This window comes from Panthera uncia, chromosome B1 (assembly GCF_023721935.1).
Source record: "Panthera uncia isolate 11264 chromosome B1, Puncia_PCG_1.0, whole genome shotgun sequence".
Taxonomy (NCBI): domain Eukaryota; kingdom Metazoa; phylum Chordata; class Mammalia; order Carnivora; family Felidae; genus Panthera; species Panthera uncia.
In genome coordinates, this window is record NC_064811.1 from 32,894,419 (window position 1) to 32,918,790 (window position 24,372).

The 24,372-nt window shown below is 42.5% G+C and overlaps 1 protein-coding gene across 2 annotated transcripts in view; it reads left to right on the forward strand.

Annotated features, from left to right (window-relative positions):
• Window positions 1-23,676, forward strand: part of CHRNA9 (cholinergic receptor nicotinic alpha 9 subunit) — a 38,749-nt gene extending 15,073 nt beyond the window's left edge. The window contains exons 2-8 of one of the 2 annotated variants that reach the window (XM_049631965.1): window positions 4,483-4,653; window positions 5,569-5,625; window positions 10,083-10,954; window positions 11,212-11,357; window positions 12,290-12,444; window positions 19,456-19,988; window positions 23,061-23,676. In XM_049631965.1, coding sequence (XP_049487922.1) covers window positions 10,891-10,954; window positions 11,212-11,357; window positions 12,290-12,444; window positions 19,456-19,988; window positions 23,061-23,602 — 1,440 coding nt within the window. In that variant the 5' untranslated portion in view covers window positions 4,483-4,653; window positions 5,569-5,625; window positions 10,083-10,890 and the 3' untranslated portion in view covers window positions 23,603-23,676. Of the gene's footprint in view, window positions 1-4,482; window positions 4,654-5,568; window positions 10,955-11,211; window positions 11,358-12,289; window positions 12,445-19,455; window positions 19,989-23,060 lie in introns of both variants that reach the window. The other variant, XM_049631964.1, reaches the window with a different exon arrangement.
• Window positions 23,677-24,372: the final 696 nt, after the last annotated feature.

The window sequence follows — 24,372 nt, forward strand, 5'->3', positions numbered from 1 at the left end:
TAGGACAAACTGACTCTAATAATCTATTTCCTACCTTGAATATGTTAATAGGTTGCATTATCACAAGCATTTAGCTATTAGCCCGCAATCCTGGACAGGTGGATGGGTCTCTGTAGATTTAGTATTTGAAGCTGTTGCATCTCAGACCGTTTTGTGCCATCTCTTCAGAACTGGTTAAAAACCACAGATTTTATTTATGACGTTATCCTGAGCGTCTTGTGCGAGGGCCTGCGGGGAGTTTACAGAGACACCTGGTGGCTGGTAAGGTGAAGTACCCTGGCTTTGTTAGATAATAAAGGATTCGAATTGTATCTAAAATTTGGGTAATTTTTGTGGTTGAGAATTCCATTGTTTTTTTTCCAAATATTTTAGTAGGATTGCCATCACATATATTTAAAAATTAGACTTTGAATCATATAGATGATTTTTATAGGCTCCAGCCTCGCTTTCCTTAAAGAAACAATCAACCAAATGAATTGACCAGCACCATCAGCTGGGCTAAATCTAACCAAGGCCAGGACTAGGGTGAGGCAAGAGTGAATTTAAGGAGGCACCATTCAGTAATTAACATATGTAGCTTTTTAATGCGATATTTTATTTATTTATTTTTTAAAGTTTATTTATTTATTTATTTATTTATTTATTTTTCAACGTTTTTTATTTATTTTTGGGACAGAGAGAGACAGAGCATGAACGGGGGAGGGGCAGAGAGAGAGGGAGACACAGAATCGGAAACAGGCTCCAGGCTCCGAGCCATCAGCCCAGAGCCTGACGCGGGGCTCGAACTCACGGACCGCAAGATCGTGACCTGGCTGAAGTCGGACGCTTAACCGACTGCGCCACCCAGGCGCCCCTAAAGTTTATTTATTTTTAAGAGAGAGAGAGCACGAGAAGGGCAGAGAGAGAGTGAGAGAGAGAATCCCAAGCAGGCTCCACACTGTCACCACAGTGCCAGAGGTGGGGCTCAAACTCATCAACTGTGAGATCATGACATGAGCCAAAGTCTGACATTTAACCAACTGAGCCACCCAGGAGGCCCTTAATGAAATATTTTGAAAAGTCAAAATTAATGCAAAAAGTCTTTTTTAACAAAATGTCAAAATTGTAAACGTAGGATCAGTATTGCTGATTTTCTCTTTTATTTCGGGCTTCAATATGGCCAGAAAGACCCTGAGAAGAGTGAAGGTGTCTGTGGACTTATCCCTGACCTGGCTCATTTATGTCAATGGATGCAGGTCCACCCCTCCCCCAACCCATGGTTTCCCTTGTCCTTCCAGTGGCTCTCCAGGTCTCCTCCAATCCAGATCAAGAGTAAGGAGCCTCAGTCAATGGCAGTGCTTGGTGAGAAGAAGAAATGGAGAATAGAAAATTAAAAAGTGGCCCGGGTAAAAAATTGGGAATTCTGTCTTCCGGTTCTCCTGCTTGACTTATCAGGACCCTCTTTCCTCTACCTTCCTCCCAAACATGCTTGTTAGAAACAGGGAACATTCATTCCCACTGAGCTGCGTTTTGCGTTTTGCTAGGTAGCACCAAGGGCAAGTGAGAATGGAGGTAGTGCTCTGGTGAGAAAGCCCCTTCTCAGGCCTTTTCTGTTAAAAAAAATTTTTTTATGTTTATTTTTATTTTTGAGAGACAGACCGCAAGCGGGGGAGGGGCAGAGAGAGAGGGAGACACAGAGTTCGCAGCAGGCTCCAGGCTCTGAGCTGTCAGCACAGAGCCCCACGCGGGGCTCGAACCCACGAACCGTGACATCATGACCTGAGCCGAAGTTGGTCGCTTAACGACTGAGCCACCCAGGCGCCCCTAGATCTTTTCTGTTTTAATATGTGCCTTTAGCTCCCCTGGACCAGGACCAGGGTGGGGGTGGGGTGGGGTAAGCAAGGATCTGGGCCCAGGGTGACCTGCTGCTTCTCAGGGGGTGCGCACTTGTGTGAGATGTTGGTAGCCAGAGCTCTCAAAATAGCCTGGGAGGGTGTGAGTTTACTGCATGGTGCAGTCTCTGCACTTCCGCTTCCCCTTCATGAGGCCCCACAACAGCAGAAGCAGCTCGCTATAGTTAACAGAAGTGACCCCTCCTGCCTCCTTCCTGCTCATCTCTCACCTAACCGTTGCACTGTCATCAGAGAGATGGTCACTGGAAATCGCAGGAAAATATGGTGTAATTGTAACCACGCGAGCTGCTAAGAAAGGGGAAGTAAAGCCAGTGGGGTGAGAACACACTGAGGCAGGAAGGGATCAGAAACTCAAGAACAAAGGGAAATTTCAGAAAGTCCCAAGAAGCAAGTGGCTTAACAAGGAGTCCAAAAGGGTCTTATAGATAGGGTCTCCTCACCACATGGTGAAGAAATCCCAGAAATAAGAGGAAGCCCAGGGGCGCTCATCTTAAACAACTGTGTAAAGTTTTATGGCTTTCAAATATATTCCCTTAGGGGGTTTCAGGGAGAACAGTGCACCTTCTGACAATGCACCGACACCAGAGCCTGCCACGGTCTCCGGATCATTCACCTGGACACATCGGATACCCTGTCTCGTGTATCAGCTGTTCTCCTGACCCAGAAAATTGCATATCCCTTATCACCTGCTCATGTCTCTTCATGAACTTGGCTCTTCTGTTGGCAACATAATGGGTCTCTTTTTACCAGTGGAGGTTTTGCTGACTACCAGAGCCCCTGTGGTTCAGCAGGGGAGTGGCATTAATTTTTTTTTTTTTTTGAGTGGCATTAATTTTTATTGAGAGCCTGCTCTATGCCAAATATGTGCTTGGAGCTTTATCTGTTTTCTCTTTAATCCTCAAAATACCCTTTTAGGTAAATATTATAATTATCATTTTTAACAAATGAGAAAATTGAGACTCAAGGAAATTATGTGAGTTGCTCAAGCTCATTCAGGTAACTACTAAGGGGTGGGGCCAGGACTTGAACCTGGGCCACAGAACTCCTCCTACATCTTTATGGGTTTTTGTTGTTGTTAGATTAAGTCAGCAGAGACAGGGGAGAGATGCCTTCACTCCCTCCTCTTGCATCCATGGCAGATTCTGCTAACTGGTCTTGGCATATGTTTTCCTGAGCTGGGACAATGTATAAGGCACAGGATATATTTAGAGAAGTAGAAGTTATGATCTATGTTCTCAAGGACTTTTGCCTTGACCTAGGTTAAAATATTACATAATACCAGAATAGTAATGTAAGGCTGTAAATAACACCCTAGCCATAAGTGCTAAAAAGATCCTGGTAAGCTTATGAATCATAGGATCCACCATCCTTTGTCTGAGAGCTGGCCGTCTCCCAACTTTTTAATTCCCTGGATTTCTTTTCTCATTTTAGATATTACTCATTTATTCAGTCAATCAATATCTCCTCTGAACCTGAGAGTACAGCACAGAACAAGGCCATATCCCCACTCTCATGGAACTTAGTTTCTAGTAAGGAGACAGACAATAAACAAGCAAGCACACACATGCATGCACGTACCTCAGCTGGTCTTAAGTGCCATAAGAAAAGTAAAGCAGGAAAGATATAGAGAGAGGGTTGGAGTGCTACTTTGGGGAGGGTCCTCAGGGAAGGGCTTTCTGATAAGGTGGTGTTTGAGCTGAACCAAGAAGGAAGAGGGAGGGGGAGTTGGGAGGATAGGTCCAAGGATGCCCCAGGCAGAGGGAACCGCCCCGAGCAGGGGTGGTGTGTTTATGGAAAAGCAAAGGAGACCAGTGTGGCTGTGGTGGAGGAAGCAAGGGGAACAGTGTTAGAGACGGAAAATCAGAGGTCTTGCAGTCACTAGCAAGGGTTTTGGCTTTTACCGTGGGTATATATACACCACATCTTCTTTATCCATTCATCAGCTGATGGATATTTTGGGCTCTTTCTATAATTTGGCTCTTGTTGATAATGCTGCTATAAACATTGGGATGCATGTGCCCCTTTGAATCAGCATTTTTGTATCCTTTGGATAAATACCTAGTAGTGCAAGTGTTGGGTCATAGGGTAGTTCTATCTTTAACTTTCTGAGGAAACTCCGTATTGTTTTCCAGAGTGGATGCTCCAGTTTGCATTCCCCCCAATGGTTCAAGAGGGTTCCCCTTTCTCTGCATCCTCACCAACATCTGTTGTCTCCTGATTTTAGCCATTCTGACAGGTGTGAAGTGGTATCTCATTATGGTTTTGATTTGTATTTCTCTGATGATGAGTGATGCTGAGCATTTTTTCATGTGTCTGTTAGCCATCTGTATGTCTTCTTTGGAGAAGTGTCTGTTCATGGCTTCTGCCCATTTCTGAAACTGGATTATTTATTTTTAGGGTATTGGAGTTTGATAAGTTCTTCATAATTTTTGGATACTAGCCCTTTATCTGATATTTCACTTGCAAATATCTTCTCCTATTCCATAGGTTGCCTTTTAGTTTTGTTGAGTGTTTCCTTTGCTGTGCAGAAGCTTTTTATGTTGATGAGGTATCAATAGTTCATTTTTGCTTTTGTTTCCCTTGCCTCCAGAGATGTGTCTGGTGTCTTTCTAAGAAGAAGAGACTAGGACACAGATACACTCAGAGGAAAGGCCATGTGAGGACACAGGGAGAAGGTGGTCATCTACAAGCCAAAGAGAGAGGCCTCAGAAGAAGCCAACCCTGTCGGCACCCTGATCTTGGACTTCCAGCCTCTAGAACTGTGAGAAAATAAATTTCTGTTGTTTCAACCACCCAATCTGTGGTATTTTGTTATGGCAGCCCTAGCATACTAATGTGTGGGAGATAGGAGTCAGTGATGATGCCCTGGGGTGGAGTCTCTTTTCTGTTGTGGTTACGAAAGTTTGGGAGTTGGGTATTTTCTTCATAATGCTCAGAAGCACCAAGAGAAGTTGTCCTGCTTGCTTTTGCTATGAAGAGTTTCCAGTCTACTACACACCTCTAGCAGTGCCAGAAGGCCGTGGGGAAGGAGGAAGACACAGACATGTGCAGTTACACAGGGAGGAACAACCCCGCCATGCTAGCACCACGCTGAGATGCATAGCCCACTGTTCTGTTTTTCAGGAGGTCCTCCTTCCCTCCTTTCCTGAATCCCTTTTGTTGTGATTTCACCGGCATTTCCCCAAGCCAAATGGATTTAGGTACAATTGAGGGGTAGGAATAGAACGGTGCTCTGGGACTCAGTGAAATTTCTACAGCCCTGCCCCCAAGCTCTATCTCATTCATGGGGACCTGAAAGGGACTCACAGGTACTTCAGAAACATTCCCCTGCTCTCAGCCCCAGCCTGGTCACGGCCGCAGGTTCTATCATCATGGTATGTCACCCATAGATGGGGATTCTGATTCCCTGCCCATGTGGAAGTGATGAAGCTTCCCCAGCCTCCAGACATTGAACAAGGTTGCCGTGTGCTCTCTAGTTGCCAAATGTTTCTGGCTCTTTCATTCAAAGTCTCCTTTTATGCAAGAGCTCCCTCTCTCTAGGAATTTGAAGGGCCCCTTGGAAGCCTGCACTGGAAAATAGTTTGAATTTCACTGGATGAGCCGCAGTGTCAGCCCCGGCCTCACGACACATCTGCCCTCAACAGGCTTGCACACTGTGACTCCCTTTTCCTTTCAGGCTGCACTCCTTCTTCATCCGGGATGCTGACCCCCATGGCGGTTTTCTTGAGCCTGGGTAAGTGGATGTATGTCAAAGGTCAGGAAACTATGGCCAGCTGTCAATTTTTGTAAATAACGTTTTATTGGAACACAGCCGTGCTCATTCATTTACACCTTGCGTATAGCTGCTTTCGCAGCACAACTGCAAAGAAGAGTGGTTGCTGCAGAGACCGTATGGCCTGCAAAGCTGAAAATATTTACTATCTGGCCCTCTTCAGAAAGCATTTGCCAACCTCTGTGATAGATTTAGATCGGCTAACTTTCACAAAGTGGATAAGAGGATTAAAAAGACTACTACCAAAAAAAAAAAAAAAAAAAAAACAAAAAAAACAAAAGTAAGAAAGCAAACATATAAATCCACTGTGGATTGACAGTAATATTAACATTGCAATAAAAGAAGACAACAAGAAAATGGCAGGGCTGTTATTCTCTCACTTGTAGGGCTGCTTGTCAGATAAAAGGATAATCTTCTAATTAAGTCTGTCAAGAAGTTGGGGTGGGGGTGTACAAAGAAATGGATGGAAAGAAAGATAGATGAGAGAGAGAGGGAGAGAGAGAGGAATTATGGCTACAGGATACATGGAAATGCTGGAGTGCATTTCCCCCCTTTAATTATCACTTAATCCTTTTTATGGTCAAGCACTGTTCTTAGGAATTCACATATATTAACTTATTTGATCCTCAAAGCAACCCTAAGAGGCAGGCTCTATTTTAGTCGTCCCCATTTTATAGATGAGGGGAAACTAAGGCACGGAGAAGTTAAGTAATCTGCCCCAAGTTACACAGCTAGTATGTGGCAGTCAGGACTTGAATCCAAGCAGTTCGACTCCAGAGTCTATACTCTTAAACTCTACACTATCCTGTGTCTCCTAATTCTGAAAACAAAGACAGAAACAGATCCTCAAATGTTTGGAGAGCACTGCCTTAGTGGGTAGCCCTCTGGGGAAGGCTTGGCATCCAAGCTGGCAGCCCTTATCCCAAACTCCGGTGTGTGGTGAAAGAATTTGGAGACCACCCCCTTTAAAGGGACTTTGAGTTCTTAATTTTGAGACTCATGTCCAGGATGAACCCAGCAAATGTAGAAAGTAGCAGTGAAACAGGTGCTCCTTGCTACCAGTGAAATAGGGTGTGGAGGCCCACGGGGCATTTCCTGAGATTTCAAATGAGTTGAGAAGCACTGCTTAGCAAGTGTCACAGCTCTGAGCACCCAGGACAGTTGAGAGCTCGGGGCCGCTTGCTAGGAGGGGCCGAGGGCCTCCGGCATGGCTCTCAGTGGAGATCTGGCTCCTTTCCTATCTACCCTGTCCCTAGGCCCCACTTATCTCATTTGTAAAATGAGGGAGCTCAGCTAAATGATCTGTACAAGCTCTTCATGGGTTAAAACTATTCTGATTTCGTATTTAATAAAATGGAGAAAATATTCATGCCATGTTAATTTGCGGGGTTTTTATAAAAATAACCCTTTACATTATTTTTGACTTTTGCAGTGAAAATGTAGCAGAAAGAAGGTATTTGTCCTCCCCCACCCCTCCTCTGCTACTGGGAAGAGAGTCTTTCAGCAAAACAATTCACTAGAGTTCTCTGTCAGGCAGGAGTTCTATTTCCAAGGGGTGGAAACACTGCCATCATTCTTCTGGAATGGAGCCAGGGATACCGCCTCCCCCCGGGAGGCTTGACCACAAGGGGCAAAGCTTCAACGCAAAAGGGTTGAGTAGGGACCCTGGGGGTGGGGAGAGGGACAGGAAAGGATGGGAGACCCTTGAAGGTAGACTGTGTGTGAACTACAATGCAACCCCATGGGAACAGGAAAAGGGTATTTAGAAGCATCCTTTGCACCTCCATGTGTTCACGAGCAAGACAGAATTCTGCTAATGGCCTGTGTCCTTCCAGGTCTCAAAGACATGACAACACAGTTCCATGGGCATTTTAAAAAAGATGGCTGCCATGTGACCCTTATCTCTCTCTGCATGGTTGGATTCTTCTGGGTGACCTTTCTTTTCCCTTCATTGTGCTTTTCTGTACTTTTTAATTTTTCTGCAATAGATATGTATTGCTTATGTAATAAGTTATATTGAAAATATTATGGGGGTGCCTGTGTGGCTCAGTTGGTTAAGCCTCTGACTTCAGCTCAGGTAATGATCTCATGGTTCGTGGGTTTGAGTCCCACGTCGGGCTCTGTGCTGACAGCTCAGAGCCTGGAGCCTGTTTCAGATTCTGTGTCTCCCTCTCTCTCTGTGCCTCCCCTGCTCATGCTCTGTCTCTCTGTCTCTCTCTCAAAAATAAATAAAACATTAAAATTTTTTAAAAAGTATTATGATATTATAGAATGTCTCTAATATCATTATATTACATTTTGGCAACAAACAAGTACCTCAAAATTGGTCCATTAGGGAGGATTTGGCTCCCAGAAACTCTGAAATGACTAGAATACTTTGTGAACTTGTGGCAAGGGACCGCCACCTCTCAAAAGGTGCAGATGTTGAAAAGATTATTGTGCTCTCTGGAAATTCTTTTTTTTTTTTTTTTTTTTTTTAAGATTTATTTATTTATTTTGGGAGAGAGAGATAAAACATCCTCGGGCACACACATGCGTGCACAGGCAGGGTAGGGGCTGAGAGAGAGAGGGAGAGAGAGAATACCAAGCAGGCTCTATGCTGTTAGCACAGAGCCTGACTCGAGGCTGGATCTCACAAATTGTGAGATCACGACCTGAGCTGAAATCAAGAGTGAGATGCTTAGCCGACTGAGCCATCCAGGTGCCCTGTGCTTTCTAAAAATTCTTTGAATTGTGGGTCCCCTTTTTCTGGCCAGAGTATACTCTATTGGGTGATGATTTTGCATAAACTATGGTGAGATGCTGTTCAGAACTAGTACCACAAGCTGGGAGAAGGTATCTGTTGGCATGAAAACCATGAACTTCCAAACTTAAATATCTGAGTGCTTTGTTAACCTGGATAAATATGCCATTGGATATGGCTGACCCTAAGTTAATGAGGCACTCAGGAAATGGGGTATATTTGGAGGGTCCACATTTCTGGATGGCTAAGGTTTATTCAGATTATATTCGTTGTAAATCAGTCTAAAGAATATCCGCCTGCTTCTCAGCCTTAACCCTAAATAGTGAATTCAACAGATTTCTTTTTTTCATTTAGTGTCCTGAAAAGCATGGGACTGCCATATTACAGGTTTCTTTTTTATACAGTTTGGAGCTGAGTGATTGGATAAAGATAGGCAGGTCCCTAGGAAAGCACCTAATAGTTGTTTTTAGAATGAATTTTTAAGCCTATTTTACATCTCTGTTGAAATTCTTCGTTCATGCATTGTTCTTTTAGAATTAATTGGGGTGGAGTTTGCTTTTGGTCATTAGCATCTTTGCCCTGAGAGGCAGAATTGCCCCCACCCCCAAAAGTACTGATTTAACTTGGATTGTGTTAACATTGGTAGGTTAGTATCAACTGTTAAGTATTTAAACAAATTGTAAGTGACCAAAATGAATGAACCGAGTTAATTAAGAACAGTAAGATCACCAGGGATGATCACCTTCCAGGCAGCAGTACCAGCACCAAGTGTTCACTCAGCACCTCTCACCAGGGGCTGTTCTGAGTGTCAGGAAGGATCAAAGAAACACAGGTAGAGGGTCTCTAAGCAGGAGACGTCATCACCCAGCTGCTATCAATTGCCAGGTGGGTGAACAACAAAAGGAGGAGGGGTGTATTAGCGTGGGGAGCACCCTGGGTTGGGGCAGGCGGCCTGGCCAAGTGCTGCTAGAGGCAAACTACTCAACATCTCTAGACCTCAGTTTCCTCGTGTGAAAACGAGGTGTTCAACTCAATTTCAAAAGGACCTTCAGCCTCTGAGACTCCAGAGCAGATGTTTGTTGAAGGAGGCCTGAGGGTTTACAGCAGGAACTGTCATTTGATGGGTGAGTCAGACTGGGGGCAGCAGGAAAATAATGTCTTCACAATCCACACAAGGGCACAGGCAATTAGGAAACACACTTAGCTGATGGCTTGAGTGTCTGTTCCACTCGGAGGATATATTCCTGAAGAGGGACAGGGTGACTCATCAGCCGGCTGTAACCTGATGAAATAGAGCTATCCAATTTCCTTGCTCTGATTCCAGGCAACCAAAGGATCTTAATTTGGTTTTCCAAGGCAGTTTCCCCAGGCAAGCAGAGGAGTAAGTTATGGCAATTGGAAATTGACATTCTTTCGTGGGAGCAAAATTAGATCACGTGTGAGAAATGACTGTGAAATTAAATAAAGTAGCATTCAAATTCAAAGAAACAGCATTCTCAGTAATATCCTCATTAGTTATGAATCATTTTTGTGCTGATTTGATTGGCCTTTGAACCATGTTTCTTTTTTAGAGCTAGTAAACCCTGGGTGACTCGATAAATATAGACATTCTGGATCTGGAAAATGAGAGGCAAAAATTACTAACATTTACATGGTGCTTTACAATTTTTTTTAGGGTGATTTCACATAAAGATTCCAGTAGCGCTGGGAGCGAGAGAATATTATGTTCCTGGTCTCCAGCTCAGGAAAGCTTAGTACTAGAGAGCTAGGAAGGGTTTGAGCTTGCAGTCAAACCTAGGTCTTGGGCTTCAAATCCTGATTGCAGCGTGGCTTCCGAAGGGAGTGAATGCTCTTCTCCCAGCCCCTCTCCCCATATTCACTCACATTACCACAGGAGACACGTGCCAGATCTTGAAGGGGTTGAAGCAGAAGTAATCTGTTCTGGAGATCATGAAACTGATCTCTTTCCCTCTGCAAATGCCACGTGAAGCGCATTTGTAGGGCCTCTCCAGAGGCTGCCTCATGAGGGGAGGTTCTGCTTGGCTTCCCTTTGTCCTTAGACTCAGGCTGAATCTGCTTGCTGCATGTGGAGAAAGTGCCCGTTCTGCTTTGGCAGAGTCTCCGGAGTGTTGGGTTCCTACCTGTCTTCATCTGAAAGTTTGGTCTGGATATCCCCACTGAAAGTGACTAGGGATCCCCAGCTGGGACAGCTCCCCTAGATCACCACTGCCGGATCTAGCCCACCCAGCCTCCTGCATCTCTGCTGCCAGAGCTGCCCGGCTCAGATTACCAGAGGGGAGGGAGGGTGGGTATGGATCTCAGGATCTGGGGCCCCAGGTGCACTGCAAGCCTGAGCTCTCCATCCGCCTTGGCGAAACTCTGCCTGTGGCAGAGTGAGATCTTTGTATCCAGACCCTTCCAATTCACAGAGGCAAGTGGAAGACTGCTCCTTGGCTGGGAATTTCTAAAGGCTCAGGAAAAAGATGAACTGGCCCCATTCCTGCATCTCCTTTTGCTGGATTTACTTTGCTGTCTCCAGACTGAGAGGTAAGAGGCTGATGGGTGTGTAACCATCTCAGCTCATTTGGGGGCCACTTCTTTGGTGGGAGTGGGCCAGCAAACAGAACAAATGCTCTAACTGCCAGGAAGTGTTTGTGCCTCTCATTGACTCACCAGAAAAATATACCCAAAGCTTGTCCCTAGCTGATGCTGGGTCCTGCCCAGTTCTAGTCCTCAGTTTGTTGTTCTTTGCTTTGAAATATATACGACATTGAATATTGATCCAGGTCCCTCTTTTTGAGCAGCTGTAGAAACAGCAGATGGAAAATATGCTCAGAAATTGTTTAATGACCTTTTTGAAGATTATTCCAATGCTCTTCGTCCAGTAGAAGATACAGATAAAGTCCTGAATGTCACCCTGCAGATTACACTTTCTCAGATTAAGGACATGGTAAGTAACATAAAGTGGTGACTCTTTGAAATGGTGCTAAGGATGAAGCTAACAGTGCTTTCCACAGAGATGTCTTACCCAGAATTTGAGAGGGAGTGAGAACAGACAGCAACATGTGCAAGCTGGCGGAGGGAGGGAATACCAAGGAGAGGTGCTCTCTACAAAAGTAATTTCACTAAATGTTACCTGATCCTGGCCATTAAGAGTAAGTCTTGATCATCTAGACAGAGATGGTGTCACATATTGTAGGATTCCCTTTCTATGAGGTGTCCAAAATAGGCAGAACCATAGAGACAAAAAGCAGAGTAGTGGTTGCTAAGGGCTGTTGAAGAACCAGAGACTTGTGAGTGATGGCCTGATGGTCACAGGGTTTCTTTTTTGGGCTGACAACAATTTTCTGGAATTAGATAGCAGTAATGGTTGTACAACATTATAATCCACTGATTCATACATTTTAAGAGGGCTAAATGGTGAGTTTTATGTTACATGAATTTTATTCCTGTTTTTTTTTTTTTTTTAAAGAAAGGTAGTGTTTTAAGATGGCGTATCTTATTCAGTGCTTATATGCGTTTAATTACACAAAGTTATGAAACTTGAAAGACTTTCTTCTGTATATTATAGATATTTTCCGACTTTCTCATTCAAGTGAATCATCAGTTGATCAATTTTCAGAGAAATTTGGGCTGTTGATCCATGCAAAGATCTGACGGCTTCAACGTTTGTCCACTTTACATTCAGAACAGTAAATTAAGTAGAAAAAAATATGGCCTTGGCAGTCAGTCAAAGGGTTAGACTAGAAAAGCTCTCATTTATTTAATGAAAGTAGATTTGTGCCCTTGGAATTTCTGTTGCGAGGAACAAGTGTTCTAGAGATGGAAGGCATTTGGTTGAGGTGTCTACTGAACAGAGTTCTATCATGGTTACTTGTGCAGGATGAAAGAAACCAGATTCTGACTGCCTATTTATGGATCCGCCAAATCTGGCATGATGCATATCTCACGTGGGATCGAGACCAGTATGATGGACTGGATTCCATCAGGATCCCCAGTGACCTGGTATGGAGGCCAGATATTGTCCTATATAACAAGTAAGTACAAGTCAGTCATTACCTGGGAATGAACTTGCTGATTTAACAGAATTGAAACATAATGAAAAAAGATATTTAAAACATGCATGAAGTACCAATTCATGTATCTAGACCCTGAAATCATGGTCATAGAATCTTAGGTAATATAATAATGGGTCATAAAAGCTTAGAGCTACGTTCCCCTTTTGGATGAGAAACGATTTTATAGGTTGTATTGGTTTCCTAGGGTGCCGTAACAAAGTACCACAAACTGGGTGGCTTAAACAGCAGAAATATATTAGCTCACAGTTCTGGAGGCTAGAAGTACAAAGTTGGTTCCTTCTGAGGCTATGAGGGAGAATATGTTCCATGCCTCTCCTCTAGCTTCTGGTGGTTGCTGGCAATCTTTGTTTTCCCTGGACTTGTAGAAGTATCACCTTGACCTCTGCCCTCCTCTTCACATGCCGTTCTTCAATGTGTTGTCTATGTCCATTTTTTCCCTTTTATAAAAACAAAAGTTGTGTTGGATTAGGGGCTGCCCTACTCCAGTATGACCTTGTCTTAATTAATTACATTTGCAATGGCCCTATTCCAAATTTACATTCTGAGGTGCTGGGGGCTAGGATTTCAGCATATTCATTTCTGAGGGATACAATTCAACCCATAATCGTTGTGCTCCCTTCTCCAAGATCATGTATCAGTAACAGTGATACTACTAAGATTAAATCAGAATGGGCCAGCTAGTAGCTGACCTGTGGATTTCGGACATTGCAGTGGAAGATAAACTAGATCATAAGATCATCAGTTGGCCTTTTCCTGATTTCAGAGCTAGGAACCTTGAGAAAACCGGTAGGTACGGTTTATGTTTCCCAGATTGTAAAGTGCACATAAATCACCTGAAGAGCTTGTGAAAATACAGATTTTGATTCAGTAGGTCTGAGATAGAATTTGATGTTCTGCATTTCTGTAAGCTTTAGATGTCAGTGCTGCTGGTTCATGGACCACACTTTGAGAAGGAACCACATTGCTCTATCACAGTTCATGTTCAGTAGCTCCACCTATTTCGAAGGAGCTTCTCTCTTTTTATTCTGGAACCCAAGTTCTGTGGGTTGGGAAAGGTTCCTCTTTGACTCAGAACAGGGTGAATGAGGGGCAGTTCGGGGGAGCTCTCCTGAAAACTCAGCCTTCTAGTGTGCATGAGTTTCCCTTCAGGAAGAAACATTGGTGAGTGGCAACCAACTCAGAGAACTCATCCAAGGGACATGACCTATTGAGTTGCAGTACCTATCTGCTGACCTTTCTCCATTCTGAGTGGCCAGGGGGATCTTCCGTATTCTTTTCAAGCAAGACAACATCCATGTGTTAGTGCTTTATTAGTCCAGTTTCTTCTCTCTCTCTCTCTCTCTCTCTCTCTCTCTCTCTCTCACACACACACACACACACACACACACACACAGAAGGCAAGAGAATGAGCCACATTGTCCATTAGTTCCTCTCACTCACAGGGCACAGGTAATCAGAGAATATAGTTTACATAGATCATTATCAGTATCCTATCAATTCTAACAGTTTTTCCTGGAAAGTAGAGTGCTAGTTCTTCTCCTCCCTCTGCTTTGATTGGCTAAAGGTGTGAGCAACTCTTACTGACGTGCTTCTTTGCAAGCTTGCATGGTAACCTACCCCAGTCCCCTGTTGTTACAGAAGCCAGTTGTGTGCTCATGAGCTCATACAAACCTACTGTGGCTTTCCTAAATTCTATCCCCATTCTCCCCTCCCCCTTTCTCCCCAGATCATTGGCCTTGAGGTGTGTGAGTTTTATTCCCTGTCCCTTTCAGGGAATCTTTTCACCACGTTGATTAATCAACTCTTTTCTATTCCTCTGGGTTGACTCTTCAGTCTTCTCTGCCTTCCTGTCCCAGATAGTTCTGTTTCAGATCCTTTATTCTGCTTTGCATTCTCCTTCTCAGTAATGTCAGAATTTTATTACTTAGAGGAAACTCTAAATGTAGTTATGGTTGGATGCCATTTGCATTCCTATACCCAGTTGAAATGAGAATAGAAGAGAGTTATAGGATCAGGCAAAGAAGGGACCTTGGTCATAGCCATTTTCCTGACCCTGGCCCTTCTAGCTGAATCCCTGGACCTGCAGACTCTTCTGATCCCAGATATAATATTCTTATTATTTCTGAGAAGGTAGTACACAACCTTGTAGACCACAAAATAGGCTTTCTGAGTGGTGGTGGGAAAGGAAAGAGGAGTATATGGTAGTGATCCAATCAGTTGTGATAAATATAGATTGGGCAGGAAGATGCTTAACATCTAGATTCACCACTGGTGCCTGAACCCACAGGGCTACACTTGTTAGGGTGTGTTCAGGATGGTTATTGGTCTGGAAGTTACTTCATATGAGGAGCAGTTGAATTTGTTGATACTTAGTTTGGAAGCAAGAAGTCCTTGGGAAGACTTGATAGCTATGTTAGTCAACCAAGGAGAAAATAAGGTAAAGAAAAGAGAGAATTGCTCTAAAATCCAAGACTATTAAAAGTTAAAGGGAAGATAAACAGTTTAAAAAATAATCATAACGAATAACTTGAGCAATGAATGTTTCCAAAAGATAGTGAGCTCTTTAGCAATATAGTTATTCAAGCAGATACTGGCTCTGTTACCAGATCAGTAAAAGAATAAATAAATTTTGGCTCAGAGTTCTAGTAAGGTTGTTTAGTCTAAGTATATGGCCAATATAATGGTTAGTGCAAAAGGCTACAAGGATTCCTGACATTACACTGGGTAAAGACTGGATTATAGAAATTCTGAATGTACATTTATTATGAGAGAGTTCTTTTTTTTTTTTTTAAAGTTCATGTATTTATTTTGAGAGAGAGAAAGAGAGAGAGAGGATATGCAAGAGAGAGCAGGGGAGGGGCAGAGAGAGAGGGATAGAGAGAATACCAAGCAGGCTCCTGGCTGACAGTGCAAAGCCTGACATGGGAGCCTAATGTCACCAACACTGAGATCATGACCTGAACCAAAATCAAGGCTCCGAAGCTTAACTGACTGAGCCACCCAGATGCCCCATGAGAGAGTTCTAATGGTTGGGTTTGTTTTTTTTTCAAGATTTTTTTAATTTTTGGTTTTTTTTTAAGTTTATTTGTTTATTTTGAGAGAGGGAAAGAAAGTGCATGCATGAGTGGGAGAGGAGCAGAGAGAGAAAGAGGCAGAGAGAGAATCCCGAGCAGGCTCCACGCTGACCATGAGATGCGGGGGCTAGAACTCATGAACCATGAGATCATCATCGAGCTAAAATCAAGAGTCAGACACCCAACCAACTGAGCCACTCAGGTGCCCCCCAATTTTTTTTTAAGTAATCTCTATACCTAATGTCAGGCTCAAACTCACAACCCCGAGATCAAGTGTCACATGCTCCACCAACTGAGATAGCCAGGTGACCCTAATGGTTGGGTTTCAGTGGGCCATGTTAACACTTGTTTTAGACCTAGTAAGGAATTGGGTACCTTATCATATATGGACAGACTTTGTCTAGAATTTAGCATTAGGGCTTGCTTAAGTCATCTAGGTGGTTGAGAAAATGGCAAACTTGTTAGATGAGTTTAGAAGTAAAGGAGGGGAAGAGGAACAGGTTTGAGGGAAAAAATGATGAGTTTGGTGTGGGATCTATTTAGTTTGGGGGGCCAAAGGAACATCCACATGGAGACAACCAATGAAGAGACTGAAAAGGCAATTCTTAAACCTGGAAAGAAGGTCAGGGATAGAGATACCAAAAGCCCTTTGAGCCCTTATAGAACTATTCAAGGAAGGAAAGAAAATGACTGTGGATAAAGCTGGTGAAACTCTTCACTGAAGACATTTAAAGAAGACATATAGAAGAAATGGCTAAAAGGGTGGAAAAAGATGTGAGAGAGAGTTGTGGCATAGAAACCACAGGGAATTAAGGATGTCTAGAAACTTACAGTGTGAAATGTTTGGGAAGAATTGAACAGGATAGGAATTTAGAATAGGTCTTTATATTTGCCTGTTTGCGTCATGAATGACCTTTGAAAGAGGACACATTGGGAAGAAGCCAAACTGTAAGAATAAAAGCAAGATGGGGAAGTGACAGCAACATGTATCACTTCCAGTGTATAGAAAAAGAGGCGGGAAGTGAGAAGTGCCTGAGAGGAAGGAAAGCTGGTAGGAGAGACTATGGAATGTTATGCCCAGAATTTGTGATCCCCAAAGACCACTGGGTAGCCGAGTCTGATGCAAAAGCAAAAGAGCCTTTATTCGAGCTAGCTCGAGCTCAATCCCCTACCTGCACCGATGCAGCGGTGAGATACCGGGGAGAGAGAGTGAGTTTCAAAAGGACAAAGGTTTTATTGGGGCCTAGGGGCAGTTGGTGAGGTAATGGCCGTGGCCTCAGCCGATTGGCTGTGGAAGGGTCTGGGGAAGGGTCGGAGTCCTGTTAGGCAGGTGAGTGGGAGGTTACTCAAGGGGAGGAGGCGCGGTCAAGGTGAAGGACACAGAACAAGATGGAGTCGGCCGGCGTAGGCCCGCCCTTTCATGGAACAGCATTGGGAAAGGTTTAGATGATATAGAATAAGAAGAACCAAGAGAGGGGCACCTGAGTGGCTCAGACTACTGAGCATCCGACTTTGGCTCAGGTCATGATCTCACAGTCATGGATTCAAGCCCTGTGTCAGGCTCTGTGCTGACAGCCCACAGCCTGGGGCCTGCTTTGGATTCTGTGTCTCCCTCTCTCTCTGCCCCTCCTCCACTCTCTCTCTCTCTCTGTCTCTCAAAAATAAATAAACATTAAAAAAAAAAAAAGGAGAACCAAGAGATGCAGAATCCTGAAGGAGACCTGGGAGGACAGGAATCACAGTATCGGAAAGGAAGTTAGCCTTGGAAAGAAAGCGGGGGCTTCTTTTTGTTTTGGAAATGTCCAAAGAGATTCTCTCTGATCCTGAGATTCTCTCCTCCAATACCAAGAAGGCAGGATGGGTGAGTGATATTCTCTGTTCACACATAGTTCTCACTTCTCATTTAGCTAACTATATACATTTCTCATTGTTACAGAGGATAGGTTCATGGATTTTCAAATGACTTCAGCTTGTTATCTTCACAAAGACCCATTCTAAAGATCCTCCTCTCTAAACCCTCATTAAAGGCCATCATTAAAATTTGAGCACCACAAGGTTAACTATAATGGTCTGATTTGGTCCACTTCAGACCATTACAATTAATGTTGTGGTGCCCAATTTTTAAGAAGTGGAAAAAAATACTTTAAAACATGCCAGTTCTTTGATCCAGCACATGTTCTTCTAGCAATTTAACCTAAGGAAAGAGTCAGTGGATAAATGCAAAGATTCAATTACAGGGACATTCACTACAGCATTGTTTATAAATGCAAATCATGGAAACTGACAATGTTGAGCATCAACAGATGGGTTAAATAAGTATGGCATCTCTATATAATGGAATATATAGGAAAACTATCAGCCGTGAAAATAATGTTGCAGGAGAATATGAATGAATAACCACATTTTAAATTTTGTATCATCCTTTTTATGCTAAAATAATTTTTTTATTTCAGGATAATTTTGGATTTCCAGAAAAGTTGCAGAGATGGTGCAGAGAGTTCCTATATACCCCTCACCTAGCTTCCCCTGATGTTACATCTTATATAACAGTACATTTGTCAAAACTAATACAATGTTATTAGTTAAACTACAGACTTTATTGGATTTCACCAGTTTTTCCACAAATGGGCTTTTTATTCCAGAATCCAATCCAGGATGCCTTTCACATTACATTTAACCATAATATGTTTTGTAGGGAAAAAATTATAAGGGAGACTGGAAAATACGCATTAAATGTGAGTAGAAACGTATCAGTTAAGGTTGTGAGCATTGAAAACTGACTTTGACTACTTTGTGAAAAAAGGGGTTTGTTGGAAGGGCATGGTGCAGCTCATTGAATTAAAGGGGGAAGAAAAGGGGCACCTGGGTGGCTCAGTCGGTGTCTGACTTTGGCTCAGGTCATGATCTCATGGTTTCTGAGTTCGAGTCACATGTCAAGCTCTGGGCTGGCAGCTTAGAGCCTGGACCCTGCTTGGGATTCTGTGTCTCCTTCTCTCTCTGCCCCTCCCCAACTTGTGCTCTGTCTCTGTCTCTGTCTCTCTCTCTCAAAAATGAATAAACATTTTTTAAAAATAAAGGGGGAAAAATCAATGACCAGTTTTTAGAAAGGACACCCTGAGACTGCTCTAGAGTTTGAGGAAGCAAGGACTCCTGAGCTGGTTTGTTTTATTAGGAAGCACCACCAGGGCAACTGTTTTTGGTCTTTGGGTCCCTCTACATAAGATCTAAACTCCAGGGAGAGTGAATCAGTTGGATCTAGCCCTTGGCCAGAGGAGGCTGGGGCACCTTGATGAACATTTCATCTGCCTTCTAATGGTGGTAGAAAAAGTCACTCTCTAAAGGAAAATAGAAATTCTGTACCCAGGCATAAATGTTGATAAAGCAAAAAGAAGATATACCTAGAATAAATTATTATTTCTTAGGTTATGGGTAAATGAATTTTTGTCTGCGTTTTTCAAATGTTCTACGATAAACATGTACAACTCTTCCAATCGCAACAAAAGGCTATTTTAATATTCTTGTGTCCAAGGTCAATAAAATCAGGTAAGCAGGCCTCCCTGTTAGAATTCAGCCTCAACAGGGTTACTTTTTGTCTAGATGCTTGAATCATTATACCTGGACTAAGAAACTGGCTTTGGAAATGAAGAGGAAAGGACATAGAGCAGAGATGCTTTAAAGGAAGAATCCCGGAGAAGTTGGCCCTGAGTAGTTACAGGAGATGGAGGAGAGGGGCAAATTGGAATTGGTTCTGACCTTCAGCCAGGGTGACAGGGAGAATGGTGACCCATTGCCAGAGGCACTGAAGTGATGGCCACAGGGCCGTGAGCTATTTGGAGTGAGGGAGTTGATGAGTTCTCTTGACCAGCAGCTTTCATATTCCTCCTCTGGTCTCCAGGGCTGATGACGAATCTTCTGAGCCTGTGAACACCAACGTGGTTCTGCGGTATGATGGGCTAATCACCTGGGATGCACCAGCCATCACCAAAAGCTCCTGTGTAGTGGATGTCACCTATTTCCCCTTTGATAACCAGCAGTGCAATCTGACCTTTGGTTCCTGGACCTACAATGGCAACCAGGTGGACATATTCAATGCCCTAGACAGTGGAGACCTCTCTGACTTCATCGAAGATGTGGAGTGGGAGGTCCATGGCATGCCTGCTGTGAAGAATGTGATCTCCTATGGCTGCTGCTCTGAGCCTTACCCAGATGTGACATTCACTCTCCTTCTGAAGAGGAGGTCCTCATTCTATATTGTCAACCTCCTTATCCCATGCGTCCTCATATCTTTTCTGGCTCCCTTGAGTTTTTATCTCCCAGCAGCCTCTGGGGAAAAGGTCTCCTTGGGAGTGACCATCCTGTTGGCCATGACTGTATTTCAGCTCATGGTGGCAGAGATCATGCCAGCCTCAGAAAATGTACCTCTGATAGGTGAGTTCAAGTGTCTCACACTTTGAGACTAGCTTTGTAGTGACTGGGATTGTACCTGTTCCTTTATACTCATAACAGTTAGGTCAACCTCAGATTCAACACAGGCTGTCACATACTTCATTTAGTGTCTTCAGTTGGCATCTTTGAAAACAGATATGGCTGTTTTCCAAAACTAGTCTTATGGCCTCCGGGTTTACACAAAAGGGAAATGAGAGGTAATATAGTTTAGAGCAGTGCTTCTCAAAGCATGGTCCCTGGACCCACAGTGCAGCATCATTTTAAAATGCAAATTCTCAGGGCCCACCCAGACTACTGAATTAGAAACTCTGGGAGAAAATCCTGGCAATCTGTTTTAACAAGTCCTCTGGGTGATTTTGATGCACTTTCTGTTTCATTGACTTAGAAGTTAAGGCCATGATTTTGAAGTTAAAGAAATCTGCATTTGAACTCTGATCTCACCACTCATTTCTTAATGATCAATCTTAGGCAAGTTACTTCATCTTTTAGTTTCTGTTTCATCACCTGAAAATTTTGTGTAATCGCTACTCATTGTGTCATTGGTTAGGGTAGGAGCTGGCATATGGTAAGTATCCAGTAAGTAGTGACTATTATTATCTTTTCACATCACAAGGGATTTCTTCTTGGGAAAGACTGGAAACATGATAGAAATGGCTGACTATTTTTAAGCCCATCATCTTCCCTTAAGAGAATAATCTTTAGCCTTTATTGGGTATAGTAGATATGGGAGAGCTTGTTAAAATGTAGATTCCTACATCTAAAGAGTTGGATTTAGCAATCTTGGGCAAGAGTTGGGAATCTAAGGTGATTCTAGGATAGGTCACATTTTCAATACTCTGCTCTAATAAAATGTCCTTCTAAGGATAGACGTGGAAAGAGACTACCCATCCCTGCCTCCCCTTCTTTTCCTTACCTCATTTTGAGGCCCCTCCTAACACCTTTCCTACCTGCACCCTGCCACCAGGGTCCTACTCAGTTCCAACACATCTGTCTCAATGACTTGCTGTTGTAATAGATGCTTCCCAGAATCAGAGGCTAGACCTAATTTCTGGTTCTTTAAAGTAGACAATTAGGAGAAATTTCAGGACACCTAGAGACTTAGAGACCAATATGAAAGGGATGTTGTACTGCCCTTTTATCCTCTACTGAATCCAATATTACCCAATATTCAGACATTGCTATGTTGGTTTCCCTGTTTGGAGAGCAAAAAACATAGATGCATGTACACACGGACACACACACACACACACACACATACACTCACCTTTTTGAGAAATAGACACAGAGAGTTCTCTCTGTCCCACCCCACACCACTAATAAAGAGGAAGAAGTGTATTGGCATTTCTATTACCTCTCCTGAGACAGAAATGATTGACAGTGATGACCTCTAATCACAACCTTATTTGAGGCGAGAACAATTGGCAGATCTCTCTTTCTTCTTTACAAGTGACATTCAACGGAAAGCTGACTAAAGCTTTAAAGAGAGAAGTCTTGGGATGTGTCTCAGAAATTTTGCAACATTACTTATTCTGTGTCTGTGATAATATTCCTTTCTAGGAAATAATTCCTTTCTAGGAAAGGTGCACACAGATCTTGAGCATGTTTATTAACTATTACAATGTGTCATTTGCAGCACCTATGAAATACATTTCTAATCTTATAGAAATGTGTTTAAGTTTTCTGAAGAAGTGTAGTATTGGATCTAAGCTTCTGGCCCATAGTCTTTAGCATATTAAGACAGGTCCCATTTATTCTGAGTTTACTTGGAGCTCTTAACAAATAATGAGTGGATGATGAAATTATCAAGTACATTGTTTTCATCTGTTAAGATTATCATCTGAGCTTTTTCCTTTACCCCATTAATATAGTGCATTAGGTTTTCTGATGTTGAGTTAAACCCTCCTTTATCATGGTGAATTATCATTTTAAGATACTATTAGATTTAGTTAGCTAATAATTTTTATAGGACTTTCTCAAATACATCTGTAAGTAAAATGACCTTAATATTTCCTTTCTTGTTATTTTTGGAATCAAGGCTAAATTGACTTCATAATAGGAGATAGGCAGTTTTCTCTTTTTCTATTTCTGGAACAACTTGACATGGTAAGACTTATATAAGACATGCACTAACTTGTAAAAGTTTGGTAAAACTCATCTATAAAACCAACTCTGGAGCTTTCCTATTCCTTTTTTTTATGCTAAATTTGATGTCTTATGTGTTTCTAGAAATTTCATTTAGGTTTTCAAATATATTATTGTACAGCTATTTATAATATTATTTTATTGTATTCTAAATTTCTATCCTGTTACTTCTTTTATATTCTCTCTCACTCTCTCTCTCTCTTTCCCCACCACCACCCTGCCTGTATTCTGTGAGTGGCTGTATCAAAGGTTTATCAATTTTATTCCTCTTTTCAAATAGCTTTTTCTTTGGTTTGCTTTATTTTTTTTGTTGTTGTTCTAAATTTTATAAATTTGTGCCTTCACCTTTATTAATTCCTTCCTTAACTTTCCTTTTTCATGAATATTTGCTTTATGCAATCACATGTTAAAGACAAACAGTGACATAGTGCCTCCTTTCTTACCCAACAGTAAAGAGGTCTGAAGACAATTCTGGGAGCTGGCCAAGATCGTTGTTTGTTGAAAGTGGAATTTTTTCACATCATGATCTCAGCAAACATTTAGAAAACTAACTCAGTGCAAGAGACAGTCCTCAGAACTTTACATGTATCATCTCCATTAAGCCTCACGTATGCCTATATATCTAATTATTATGCTCATTTTACAGAGAAGGAAGCTGAGGCATAGCAGGATGGTATAGCTTGCTCTAGGCCACAAGTCTACTAAGTGATAGAGCTGTCATTTGAACCCAAAAAGTTTGATTTCAGAAGTTTATACTAGTAACCATTAGTGTATACAGCTTCCCTAGAAAAGGTGTTCGTTTCTTTTTTCTTTTTCTTTCTTCTCTTTTCTTTTCTTTCTTTCTTTTTTTTTTTTGGAGGGGGGCAAGCATGAGGACAATTTTAAGCTAACTCAGTTGTGGTTATTTTCCAGGCAAATACTACATAGCCACAATGGCTTTGATCACAGCCTCCACTGCGTTGACCATTATGGTGATGAATATCCACTTCTGTGGGGCCGAGGCCCGGCCAGTGCCACACTGGGCCAGGGTGGTCATCCTGAAATACATGTCCAGGGTCTTGTGTGTCTACGATGTGGGTGAGAGCTGCCTTAGTCCCCGCCACAACAGGGAGCGAACCCACCTCACAAAGGTTTATGGCAAACTTCCAGAGCCAAATCTGAACATGGACAGAAACAAAGACCTTCCCAGAAAGAAGGAAATAAACAAACTCTTAAAGAATGATTTGGGATGCCAGGGTGAGAACCCACAGGATGCTGACAGTTACTGTGCACGGTACAAAGTGCTGACAAGGAATATCGAGTACATTGCCAAGTGCCTCAAAGACCACAAGGCCACCAATTCCAAGGGGAGTGAGTGGAAGAAAGTTGCAAAAGTCATAGACCGATTCTTCATGTGGGTTTTTTTCATTATGGTGTTTGTGATGACTGTTTTGATCATAGCAAGAGCAGATTAGTGGGCATTTGGTATATGGAAATAAAGCAATAAAATTCCCTGTGATCTACTCTAATATTTTCCCAAGTCAGATTTACATACACACATGCAAATATATATATATATAATGTGTGTGTGTATATATATATATGTGTGTGTGTGTGTGTATAGTGTGTGTGTGTATATATATATGTATATGTATATATATATATATACACACACACACATACACACATATATATGTAAACATACATATAAAGTTTAGTGGTTATGTTGTGTTTACTTTTTATTTTTAATTTCTTTTTTTAATGGTTATTTATTTTTGAGAGAGAGACAGAGACACAGAGAGACAGACTGCAAGTGGGGGAGGGGCAGAGAGAGGGAGACACAGAATCTGAAGCAGGCTCCAGGCTCTGAGCTGTCAGCACAGAGCCCGACACGGGTCTGGAACTCACCAGCCATGAGATCATGACCTGAGCCAAAGTTGGATGCTTACCTGACTGAGCTACCTCCTGCACCCCTTTTATTTTTTATTTCAAATCAATATTATATAATATATCTTTCAAGTTAAGTGATGCAGAAAAAAGAAAAGTTGTTAAGCAGGAGGTCCAAAATTTCAAGGGTAGGAAGATGAAGGAAATAAAAAAGGATTCCTTTTGCAGCCCACCAGGGTGGTAGGCGGCTGGCCCCTTTAGTAGTACAGATAACACAGAACCTTATATTACTCTTTAAAAATGAAAACAAAACGAAACAAGCTCATTCTCCCCTTAGTCCCTATTAAAACATGCTTTA